This window comes from Sorex fumeus, unplaced genomic scaffold, assembly GCF_029834395.1.
Source record: "Sorex fumeus unplaced genomic scaffold, SorFum_2.1 ptg000131l, whole genome shotgun sequence".
Taxonomy (NCBI): domain Eukaryota; kingdom Metazoa; phylum Chordata; class Mammalia; order Eulipotyphla; family Soricidae; genus Sorex; species Sorex fumeus.
Window position 1 is genome coordinate 25,451,461 of NW_026606188.1, and position 12,269 is coordinate 25,463,729.

The 12,269-nt window shown below is 43.1% G+C and overlaps 1 protein-coding gene across 3 annotated transcripts in view; it reads left to right on the top strand.

Annotated features, from left to right (window-relative positions):
• The window catches only part of SLC44A3 (solute carrier family 44 member 3), a 90,676-nt gene that overhangs the window by 32,269 nt on the left and 46,138 nt on the right, over positions 1 to 12,269 (top strand). For all 3 annotated transcript variants that reach the window (XM_056106585.1, XM_056106586.1, XM_056106587.1), the window contains exon 9: positions 7,842 to 8,007. In XM_056106585.1, the coding sequence (XP_055962560.1) occupies positions 7,842 to 8,007 (166 nt within the window). The remainder of the gene's footprint in view (positions 1 to 7,841; positions 8,008 to 12,269) is intronic.

Genomic DNA, 12,269 nt, shown 5'->3' on the forward strand with positions numbered 1-12,269 from the left:
AAGTAGCCTTGCAGTATAAAATAAAGCCAGCGTATGCCAAAAATGCCCTAATTTCTAAACCCTGGCATTCATTCTCTCCTCGGTGCATCACAGTCCCCTTTGGATGGTGTGTTGAGAGGTGGGCATTTGAGGCATGAACATGAAGCTCTGTGTGAGTGAGTTGCCAAGGTGACAGGCTAGGAAGTAAGGGGCTCTCTTGAATCGGCTCTGAGAAACTGCCTGTTTGGACAACCACTAGCATCACTGTGGTTGTTTGTATACTCTAAAGCTCACCTTTAGTGTCCAGATACATAACCAGCATTGCCATGGATTTCCTTCAGGTTCTTTTGGCCATTCTTAGGTCGCTCCTAGAAAACAGTCTCAGATGCTTATGATAGGATATGTTACTTGTGGTAGGTTCATTCCCTCAGTCATTCAACAGGTATAGACAAAACATTGACTATAACTGACCCTATTGTGGCTTCCATTCCAGTTTAGAAGCTAAACTAAATAAACATAAAAAAAACTTAATGAATTTTGTAGTACATTAAGAGTTGGTACATGCTCTAGAGGAAACTAAAGAAGGGAAGAGGAATATGGAATGTTTAAGGGGAGATGCAATTTTAAATTAGGGCATCAGGGAGGGTCTCATTGAAAAGGTGATAATGTAAGCAAAGATTTGAAGAAAGTGAGGAATGTAGAAGAGAAAATGATTTGGAAAAGGGAATCTTGAAGAACAGCAAGGAGGCCTTTTGGCCCTCATGATGTGGTTACAGGGAGGAGGCTCCGGAGGGATCAGAGAGTTCAGAGGGTGGGATCCTGGGTCTCACGGGCATTTAGAACACTTTCTTTGGTTCTGATCAGAGATGAAAACTCATTACTGAGTTGTTAGCAGAATGGCAACATGATCTGACTTACTATTTAATTGCGGTGATCTTGGTGACTCAGACCAAATGTTGGCAGTGATGTGAACATGAGAATTTATTTATTTTGGGCTTTTGTTTATTTGAGACCACACCTAAGAGTGCTCGGGGAGCTAATCCCAGGAGTGCTCATGGAACCATACAAGTGCAGGGAATCAATCCCGGGCTTCCTGTATGTAAAGCTGTTCTCAGCCCTTTGAACCAACTCTCCAGGTTCCATTTATTTTTGAAGGATTTCCTGATTTATCAATTGAGATGTCTTATTGGAGAGGAGTTGGAGTTGACAGGTTTGAGGGCTTGGTGACTTGGAAAATAAGATAGAGCAAATTTGGTGCATTCTCTGGGGAAGATAAGAAATTCGCCTTTGTTGTCCTAATTAAAGTGTTTTTCAGCAATGGTAGTTGGAAATGATCACCCTGGACAAGAACTGAGTGTTGAAAGTAAAAAAAAGAGATATTGACATTTCCTGATATGCAAAGTGATCAATGGAAAGTAAATGATCTAGTGTTTGTCCCTGAAAAACAGGCTTGAATGATGGTGGGGAAATCTGAGCACAATAGAATGCCCAACCAAAATGCATCTGGACTGTGCATTTAACTATGGTGCTATGCTGCCCTGGGAGAGGAAGGGTGTCTGTCCCTCCGCCTGTCCCCCCTTGTGGCGGCAGCACAGTGGCCTGCAACTTTTAGAGCCTAATGAACAGCCAGGTATGAGACTGCATTGACAAGGCACTAGGGGCCTCGTGGGATCGGAGGTGGAATTGGCTCTGCTCCTGGCCATGACAATGCTCCGGGTTGCCACCCTCAAACTCCTCCTCCGGCATCTGAACGACCATGATCCCAGAGGCACACAAATCAATCTCGGAATCCAGGGGCTTTGGGCAGTAATCCCTCTAGATTTATTACTAAAATATCAGAAATCCAAATTCGCATGGCTGCTATTGTGGCCACACGACATCATATGCTCTTCATAATCAGCAATAGAAAACAAATTTTCTAATGATGTCTTTTTGGCAGGTCTGAATATTGGGGAAAATTCCAAATAATAATGTTGGGTCTTTTGTCATAATATTGAATGTGATCAATGTAGAGAGAGAGAGTAAAGTGGAAATCTGCCACACAGGCAGAGGGTGGGTGGGAGGGGGTGTATACTGGGGTTCTTGGTGGTGGAAAATGTGCACTGGTGAAGGGACGGGTGTTTGATCATTGTATGATCGACCGAGACTCGAACTGAAAGGCTTTGTGACTGTTCTCACAGTGATTGAATAAATAAATAAATAAATAAATAAAAAGAAAAGGGATATATATGATAATCTTTAAGCACCTGTATTTCAAACCATAATCCCCAAATGGAGAGAGAGAGAAAGAGAGAGAGAATGTTTGCTATCGAGGTAGGTGGTGGGAAATGTACACTGGTGAGTGGATGGGTCTATGACAGAAACCAAATCACGAACAACTTTGTAACTGTGTGTCTCACAGTGATTTAATTTTTTTAAAAAAGTATTTCAGGCAGATGGAAATGTCAGGTGGGCAGTTAGGTGTTAGAAGGTCCCAACTAGAGATGTACATTTGAAAATGAGGGAGCATAAAAATAGGTAAGAATGACTAGAGAGAGAGAAGAGAAATCCACACAGTGCTTGTGGGTTTGGTGTGGCGGGGGGGAGGTTCGAGGTGGGGCTACTTCAGTGTTCAGAGATCCTGGAGATGAGAAAGACTAAGGGGTAAAACAAGCAGGAAGCCAGAGGAGAAAACAGCGCTATGTTAAGGAGAGGGAATTATCTGGGGCAGCAAATGCTGCTGATAAGCACTAACTGTGATTTGATCATGTCGGTCACAGCACAGAAGGGAAACAAGCCAGTTTCTGGAAAGCATAAGGAGTGAGTTGTGATTGGTCAGAGTTAAGAGAAAGTGGGAGACAGCCAAGTGTGTGAAACACCCCCACTCAGAACTTATAACAAGGGAAGGGTAAAATAGAAAGCAAAGAGTTTAAAAAAAAATAATAATGTAGGAGAAATAAATGAAAAAGAGTAGCTGAAGACAATCTTGGGGAATTGTCTATTTTTTGTACTTGAGAGACATTCACATTACTGTCTGAGCCAAATCCCTGACCCAGTTTCGAAGAATTTGGCCATAGATATGCAATAGGAAAATGGAAAGGAAGTTGAAGGAAAAAAGAGAGAAAAAAGACACATTTTCTGGGGGGAGATGAGAAATTTACTTTTGTTGTGCTAATTAAAATATTGTTCAGTGATGATAATTGGAAATAATCACTCTGGACAAGAATTGAGTGCTGAAAGTAGGTAAAGGCATATACGTGATAACCTTTCAGTCCCTGTATATTGCAAGCCATAATGCAATATTTTTTATTTTCATACTTTTTTAAAGATATGAGATGGGGGGCTGGGGATGCGATGGTGGTGTATCCTTCCAGGTTTCTCTTCCAGAACCGAAAAAATAAAACCAAAAAGTGAGATGGTAAAGAATGATCCAGTGAGATGAACACTTTGATGGTGCAAGCAAGAGAGGATGGATTGGTAGAGAGTCTTGTAGAGAGTGAGAACAAGGACTAGTGGAAGCTTAGCTTTAGAGTCATGCTTGCCATACCCAAAGTGGTCGGTTATGATCACGTACTGAGATTTGATAGATGTGAGGCTGGGGTGAAGGGAAGGGTAATCTACCAGGGATTTTTAGAGTTTTTTAATTTTCTTAGAGAAATTAAAAGAATAGTCCTTGACTGAGAGTGAGGATGGGGAAGTCATCTCACAGAGATTGGAGGTAGAATTAGAAACAGCCCCAAAGAAAGGGAAATGAAGAGACATACAGCAACATGTGAGTTCCTGCTAGACATTCAGATGATAACTTTTTGTTTTGTTTTGTTTTTTGTGGGTCGCACCCAGCGATGCACAGAGGTTACTCCTGGCTCTGCACTTAGGAATTACTCCTGGTGGTGTTCAGGGGATCATATGGGATGCTGGGGATCGAACCCGAGTTATTCTCGTGCAAGGCAAATGCCATACCCGCTGTGCTATCTCTCCAGCCCCACAGATGATAACTTTTTTGTATGTATATTTGTTTCTCTTTCAATTTGTTTTGTCCCCAGCAGCAAATGTTCACATAATTTCAATGTGCAGTGGTAAATATTGGTTAATCTCAGAACTGGAATGCTACCTACCTATATCTCAGGGATAAGTGTTTTAAGTTACTAGTCCTAAAACCTTACCTAACACCATGCCATCCATGCCTGGAGAATGGGTGAGAAGTCACTAAGGAATTAAAGGTAGATACTGGGAAGGTAGTATATTCAGCTACCAGTGATGCAACAAGCTTTTAAAGATCTCCTACTCCCCCAGAGTTTGTCCAGCTCTTATGGTATAGTACATACATGTGATCTCAGCCTGTGTGTTTCTCCAGCCCAAAATTGTAACTACTGTACACGGGTTTTTCTTGTCTGCCCTCTTAATCTTTGAGAACCAAGAACGAGATTGCTTGAAACATACCCAAGCTGAGACTAGACCCAAGAATCTGTTCAGTGCTCTTTCCACGACCATTCCCGAGATGCCCTTTGATTGGACTCTGCCTGCAGTCCAGTTATTATGAGCAGGAGTTACACACAGTAGGAGCTAATTGTCACCCTTCTCATAAATAGCATTTGGTTCTTTGGGGCGGTGAGGGGCTATTGCCTGCACTGGCACATCCAACCAGCAGAGGGCAGTCGTGTGTGCACAAGGAAGCTTGCCCCACCCACCCGCAGCTTGTAGCTGAGTTTCAGAATTTTTGCCCTGGAGCCGGAGTCTGACTGATTCTTCCCAGAACCTTTAAAGCAATGATTCTTTAAACGTTAAATGCTAAAGCACTGATATTGTTCCCCCGGGCGGCTCTGGGCAATGTCATACATGAAGGAGGGGAGGGAGATCGCTCCTGGGATCTGGTGGAGACTGTTGCAAACATCCTCAGTCCTCTGCCCGACTCCAGCCAAGCAAGAATGGTTGGGTCGGAAACCCCAGTTTTGTGTTGAGAGTTGAGACGTCTTTCCTTGTAGGAAAGTCATTCCACAGCTTGTTTAACAAAAACAAAGGGGTAAACAAAAAATGGCTTCAAAACAGATATTTAAAAATAAGTGACCTGGGCCAGAGAGATAGTAAAGAGAGCAGGGCACTCATTTTGCATGCGGCTCACCCAGGTTCACTTCCTGACACCCTGGATGAATCTGTGGGCTCTCCAGGTGAATTCCCTGAGTGGGGAGACAGGGTAAGCCCTGTGCATGGTCAGGTGTGGCCAAACTGTCCCTCCCCTTCCCTGAAGTAACTATGGGAAACCCCCGTTTTATCTCTGGCACTGCTGGCCCCTGGGCACTGCTGGAACAACTTCCAAGCACTGGGCAGAGAGTGGCCTTGAGCACCATAGAGTGTACACACCCCCAATCAGAATAGTAAGCAGCCCAGAGTGATTTATGGGTTCTGCTTTCTCAGGGGAGACACCGAGTTCAAAAGGCTCCTGCTGTCGTTGTGCTGAGCTGGACAGGGTTGCTGGTGACCTTGAAGGACACACAGGGCAGCCAAGAAGATGAACTTCCCCTGCCTCACATTTCGGTCCTTTCTACTCACCTTTCCCCTGGCCAGGTAGTCACCCGGCCTGTTCCACAGAAAACTCCACCCACAGCCCAGCTCTTGGAAAACTGCCATTTGTCCCTGGGATGTGGGGTCTGGCAGGAGGAGCAGGCACCTCTTCATGGACCTGTTCCTACTTCAGTCCTGGGAAATGGTACTCAAGAATCCACTGGCCGCCCCCAGAGCATCTGTGCTGCGTGTCAGAACACTCCTCCTCTGGAACTGGGAATCGTTTGCTGAAACACACCTGCTTTGGCAGAAAACATAAGCATTTTTCAGTGCTTTACCTGAGACAAAGGTTGCATCCAAGCCAGAATGAGCCCAGTGTTTGACAAAATATTAACTCCCCTCTGTAAACCAAGTGGGTTCCCTGGTGCTCACAATGTGACTCTTGTTCCAGAGAACAGAGAGTGTAAGGAGCTGAGGCCAGCCCAGTGTGGAGGATCAGATTGCTGGGCAGCAGTTGCCTCCCCACTTCCTTTGCACAGACCCTATTGTGAATATCCAAAGAGGCATCAATTATGAACATAAATAGATTTATAGTTGGGAAAGGAAATAGGAAGCTGTCTTTTACATTTTGTTCAAGTCGTAAGACTCACCAAAGACCAAAGTACCCATCATTTTATGTCGAGTAGTTTATTTTAAACATGGAGATGAGGGAGGTATCTCAAAACAAATGCAACTGGGATTTGAACTTACCCACTCCCCCGTAAATGGACTTGGATTGTAGTAAAGCGGGGTATGACCTCACAAAAAGCATAATATTGTTTTGGCCGCCTTAACTCAACTGAACGTACAGGTGCTTCTGAAAGGTAATAATAATTATTATGCAGTGATATGTCTATAGGACAAGCCATAAGGTTATATATGTATATGTGTGTGTGCATTAATATATTAATGTAAAGGTAAAAAAAATGATAAAGGCCCTCCCATTGATCGTCGATTTGCTCAAGCGGGCCCAGTAACGTCTCCATTGGAGACTTTGTTGTTACTGTGTCTGGCATATCGAATACTCTCTTGCCGGGCTCTCCGAGAGGGGCGGAGGAATCGAACTCGGGTCGGCCATGTTGGCCGCGTTAAGGCGAACGCCCTTACCCGCTGTGCTATCGTAAGGAACTTAATATCTCTATGTAAATAATTACCAGCTAATCTCACTCCACATTCATTTCCAAAAGGAAATGAGTATAACAGGAAAGGAAGTTAAAGCTCCAAGAGACTGGGGCTGGTGTGGAACTCAGTAGAGCACTTACCTCTCAAGTATGAGAGACCTTGGTAAGATCCCCAGCACTATATATAATGCTGGGGATTAACAATAAAGAAAAATCCAAGAGATTGAATAGTTAGTTGCAGCCTTTCCTGGAAATGGTAAAGATTTTTCCTGAGGTCCATAGATGTCTTAGAAGGGGGCAATATGGGAATGGGACCCAGAGCCTCACACATGCAAGGCAGGTGCTCGGTCGCTGAGCCACCTCCCTAGAGACATTGTAAAGATGCAAGAAGAGGTGCTGGGGTGATAGCACAGTGGGCAGGGCATTGGCTTTGCACACAACCAACCTGCGTTTGATCCCTGGCATTCCATATGGTCCCCCAAGCACAGCCAGGAGTGCATGAGCATCCTCAGGTATGACTCTAAAACAAAACAAAAAAAAACAGCAATAAATAAAACCTGGATTTCTGGTGAGGTAGAGGACTATAAAATAGTTCTAAAGACTTTGTGCATTAACAGTTCACTTGTCAAGGCAAATATTCACCCTCAAGTTACCAGGAGCAGTGAGATGTCACAAAAGTTCCTTAACTCTTCCAAACCTTAGTCTTCAATTCTACAGAAAGTGATAAATATTTGAACCAAATTGCTTACTCATCAGTTCTGAAATGATCAATTTTTTTACCTTATTTGTATACTGGGCTGGAGTGATAGCACAGCGGTAGGTCGTTTGCCTTGCATACAGCCAACATGGCCGACCCGAGTTCGATTCCTCCGCCCCTCTCAGAGAGCCCGGCAAGCTACCAAGAGTATCTCGCCCGCAGGGCAAAGCCTGGCAAGCTCCCTGTGACGTATTTGATATGCCAAACACAATAACAAGAAGTCTCATGATGGAGACCTTACTGGGCCTGCTCAAGCAAATCGATGAACAACGGGAGGACCGTGGACCGTGGATTTGTATACTAACCGTGTGCAGGCAGGCTTGTGTTGCTGCTATGAAGATCTGAAGCCATAGAAGCACTTCCAGGCGCATCAGCCTCTCACTCCAGGCCCTGCGGCACAGCTGTGGTGCCATTCTCCTTGCTGGCAAGACTCTGCAATAAAGCATCTTTGTGGTTTTCCACTTTAGGAGCTGCCCAGGTTATCGAAGGCGGTCAAGTGGATTATCAGCCTCTCTCAGGCATCCGCTATATGTGGTGGTACCACCTGCTCGGTCTCATCTGGACCAGTGAGTTCATCCTGGCGGGCCAGCAATTCACTGTCGCTGGGGCAGTGGCCACTTGTTACTTCAACAGGTGGGTCAAGCGTGTTACTCCTTTGGGTTCCTACAGGCTTCATGTTCTGAATCTCAGAAGATATTTTGGAGTTCCCAAAGCCTAAGAGATAGGTAGTCCAATGGGCAAGGCCCTTGCTTGCCTTTGGCTGATGCTATCTCATCCCTGCAGCACATATGGCCCTTGAGCTTGCCAGAAATGATCCCTGAGCACAGAGCCAAGAGTAAGCCTCCAGAACAACCTTATGGAAAGGGGTATGTTGGAATTTTGATGTGACCTCTTAAAAGGAGTTGGCAAGAGTAAAAGACTAAGTTAAACATTGAGCAGGATGCTCATTCAGAGGGGAAAACAAACATCTTCTAGGTGCAGTCTGTCACAGTTCCAACTCTTTTTCTTTGAGTTAGAAAATTCAGAAAGAAACCAAATGGGGAAGTTAATCATATTGCTTAGAATTGAAAGGTATCTGAAAGGAAGGATTGGCTTCTATAAATACTCATTCTTACTGAGCACACACTAAAGAATTGTTGTTCTGCTTGAAACACACTTCAACAAGTTCTGTGAACCTCACCCCTCAATCTTATATGAAATGATAAAAATGTTTGCCTAGAAAATAATTATAGGGGCCAGAGAGATAGTATAGGGTTTGAAGCACTTGCCTTGCATGTAACCAACCTTGGCTTGACCCTCAGCACCACATATGAGCCCCTGAAAACCACTGAATGTGGTTAAAAGAAAAGAATTATAAACCTTAAGGGAATTATATATAACTATAAAATAAGAGTATTCTTACAGTTACATACTAGTGAGTTAATTACTTGCTTCTGTGTTCATCATGATACTTAAGTGTTTACACCCCATTACCTCATCAGAATAATTGAGGGTGGACACACACACACATACACACACACACACACACATGCTCACACACACACACACACATGTTTACTTCTTTTGTATGTGTATGTGCTTCTCCTCGGGGCAATGATTAAACCACAGGCAAGAAGAGCTATCTCAGGAAAATGACAGGGTTAGACTCCAACCTGGAAGTTTGCTCTGAATACCGCTGGTCTTTCTCTAATCTCTCAGACCAAATGAGTAGATAAAAAGGAGTGTCTGTGGGGTAAGAAAGTCAACCAGAGATGATTCATACCAAGGAGCAGTTTCCTCCTGATGATAAAGAGCACTGTGGGTTTTAATAGGGTAGTGCTGTTGGGCACCCCCATCATTAGGGACTAAAGGCTGCACACGGGCTGTAATCTCTGGCGCTGGGACCCCCCCCCCCACCGAACACCTACAGAGGCAGGCGGGGTGTGCTGCTTTATCTTGGTGGGGGTGGGGGAGTGGCAGGGTGCAGTCAGGCAATTTGTGTTATCTTGGGCTCACATACCAACCCACTTGGTTTGTGAGCTTTTAGGTTTGGGCTACCCTACTGAAGCAGATGTGTCTCCTTTCTTCTGCACCCCTCGTTGATCCCCATCTCAAATCATAAAGGAATGAAAAAGAATGATCTGGCGACAGTATAAAACAGAGGCAGTGAAACATCAGCCAAATATTGGAAACTGAAGAGAGGATGTTTAGAGAGTGACTCTAAGCAGGCTGGGCTGGGGGGAGTAAGAGAAAAACCTGTCTGTGTGAGTCAGCTGAGAGAGGAGATAAAAAAAAATATGACACAAACTGGAGTTACAACAACCTGGGGAGGTCCAGGATATGATAAGCACTTCTGAAGATTATAAAATTTTTCCTGAGGGGCAGCTGAACACCCAGTCCCCTGCGGCCATATACAGCAGGAGGCAGGAGCTTGCACTCTGGATGGGTCAACCAGGGAGGGTATGAACTCAGAGTACCTGGGGCAGCTAAAACTGGGGATCAGATTCTGTGCACAAAGAAGGTGTAGTCGGGAATAAGCAGGAGCCTAAATACTGAAATGTGGGGACCCACCTCATGCATTACCACCAAGCCACACACAAGGCTCAGTTCCCTAGATGTTGACACCAAGGGTAATGTCACTTTCCCTGGAGACTGGGCATTCTTCTAGATAAACCGTCTAAGTAAAGACCTACAGGGGCTGGAGTGATAGTACAGTGGCTGAGTAGCATGTTTGCCTCACACGCAGGGGACCTAGGTTTTTTCCCCACCATCCCATATGGTCCCCCTGAGTCTGCCAGGAATGATCCCTAAGTACAGAGCAAGGAGTAAGCCCTTAGCACCTCCGGGTGTGGCCCCCAAACAAACAAGAGGCCAACACAGAGTGTCATACAGGGGTCTAATGAAATGGAGTGATTTCTAGATGCTGACCCAAGCAAAAAAGCAATGTCCTTTTTCAGAGCTTCCAATGAACTTCTTAGAGCTTCATGTTTAAATATGGCTGGGAACCTAGAGATTGTTAAATATCTCTAATGACAAAAATAAAGTAAAATGAACAAAAACAAGCAAAGGGATTTAAGGAGAACAAAATAAGCGCAGGTAGCAAAAGAAAACTTAAAAAAAAAAAACACCTGCAATGTCCTCAGAGAGGACAAAGGTATTCATAAAATATGAATGCGAAAAGAGGAATACATCTTGAGAGTTCAAATTAGAAAATTAAAAAAAAAACCCTCAGAAAGTAGAGCAAGAAAAAAAAAAGTTGAGAGGCTGGGAAGACAGCTCAGCAGTAACGTTCTTGCCTTGCATGTGTGAAGTCATAGGTTTGATCCTTGGCACTGCAAAAACAAACAGTAAATAAAAACCTCCTGAGCTTAAAATAAAAAGGAAGAAAGAAAGTAGAGCAAAGACACTAAGAGGCAGAAAAGAGAAGATTAAAAGTCAGGATAAATTTAAGAGACCCAATATCTTACAAGTTTCAAAAATAGAGAATGTGGGAAGAGAGAGATTTACCAGAGCAGCAGAGCAGGAGTACATGGACTTAGAAAAAAAAACTCAGAAGCTTTTAGTAGGGAAAATACATCAGGAGCAGAGAACCAAACACTAGTGTGGTTTCTGATCCAAATCCCAGTAGCAGCATTGAACCAAGAAGACAGCATAGCAAAGCTGTCCAAATTCTCAGGAACCATCATTTCAAACCTCAAATTCTCTGCCTTGTAATACGTACTATCATTCAAAGGTAAAAGACAATAAAGTCATGCTCTAGCATGCAATATTCCAAAAGATTTCCCTCCCCACATCCTTTCTTACATGAAATGAATGAGTAAACTTGGGAGAAAACTATGAGTTTCAGGAAGTGGATTTCTACACAGAAGAGAAGGGAAGGGAATTTCCAGAATGGTAGCTGAGCAGCAGTGGAGAGAGTGTTTGTCTATGGTGAATCAGAAAGGCAGATGTGGACTTGTATAGAAAAGATTTATAGATTTATACTTTTGTGGACATTTGGTGAAATGTCCCTTGGAAATCAAATATAAGTATGACATAGTTATAAACTTAACTAAAATCCAAAAGCCATATAGGAGAAAAAATATAAGAACTGTTGGCTCTCCCATGAATATTATTTATGTACTGATAGTATAAACACTCATCATTGACTCAAACATACTCAGAGGTGAAAAGTTGAAAACTTTCTCTCTAGTATTAGGAGCAGAACAAGAGTGCTCACTCTAACCACTTGTATCTAATGCAGGACTAGAAGTTCTAGCCAATTAAATCAAGCAAGAAAAAAAAGTTAACCAAATCAAAAGGGGGAAATGGTCTTTGTTTGTGGATACCAAGTCTGGTGGTATATACAGAAAAACCTAAAGACTCTGGAAAAAATCTGTTAGAAATAATCAATGCATTCAGTCACTGTCACTCTGTCACTGTCCTCCCATTGTTCATCGATTTGCTCGAGCGGACCCAGTAACGTCTCCATTGGAGACTTTGTTGTTACTGTGTTTGGCATATCGAATACATCACGGGTAGCTTGCCAGGATCTGCCATGTGGGCGAGATACTCTCGGTAGCTTGCCAGTCTCTCCAAGAGGGGCAGAGGAATGGAACTCGGGTCGGCCATGCTGGCTGCGTGCAAGGCAGATGCCTTACCGCTGTGCTATCACTCCAGCCCTAATATTTAATATATTATCTATATAAATAATATAATAATAAATAATTATTAGTAAAATAATAAATTATTATTAAAATAATATAAAAATAATAAATAATTTAATATTTATACTATTTCAGTATTCATATGCTATTATTAATATTATAATTACTAATGGTATTATCAATATATTGTGTATTAGAATAGTATTACCTCAATCACATATTTAATATAATAATATATTATATACTATAATAACAATCAAGTATATAATA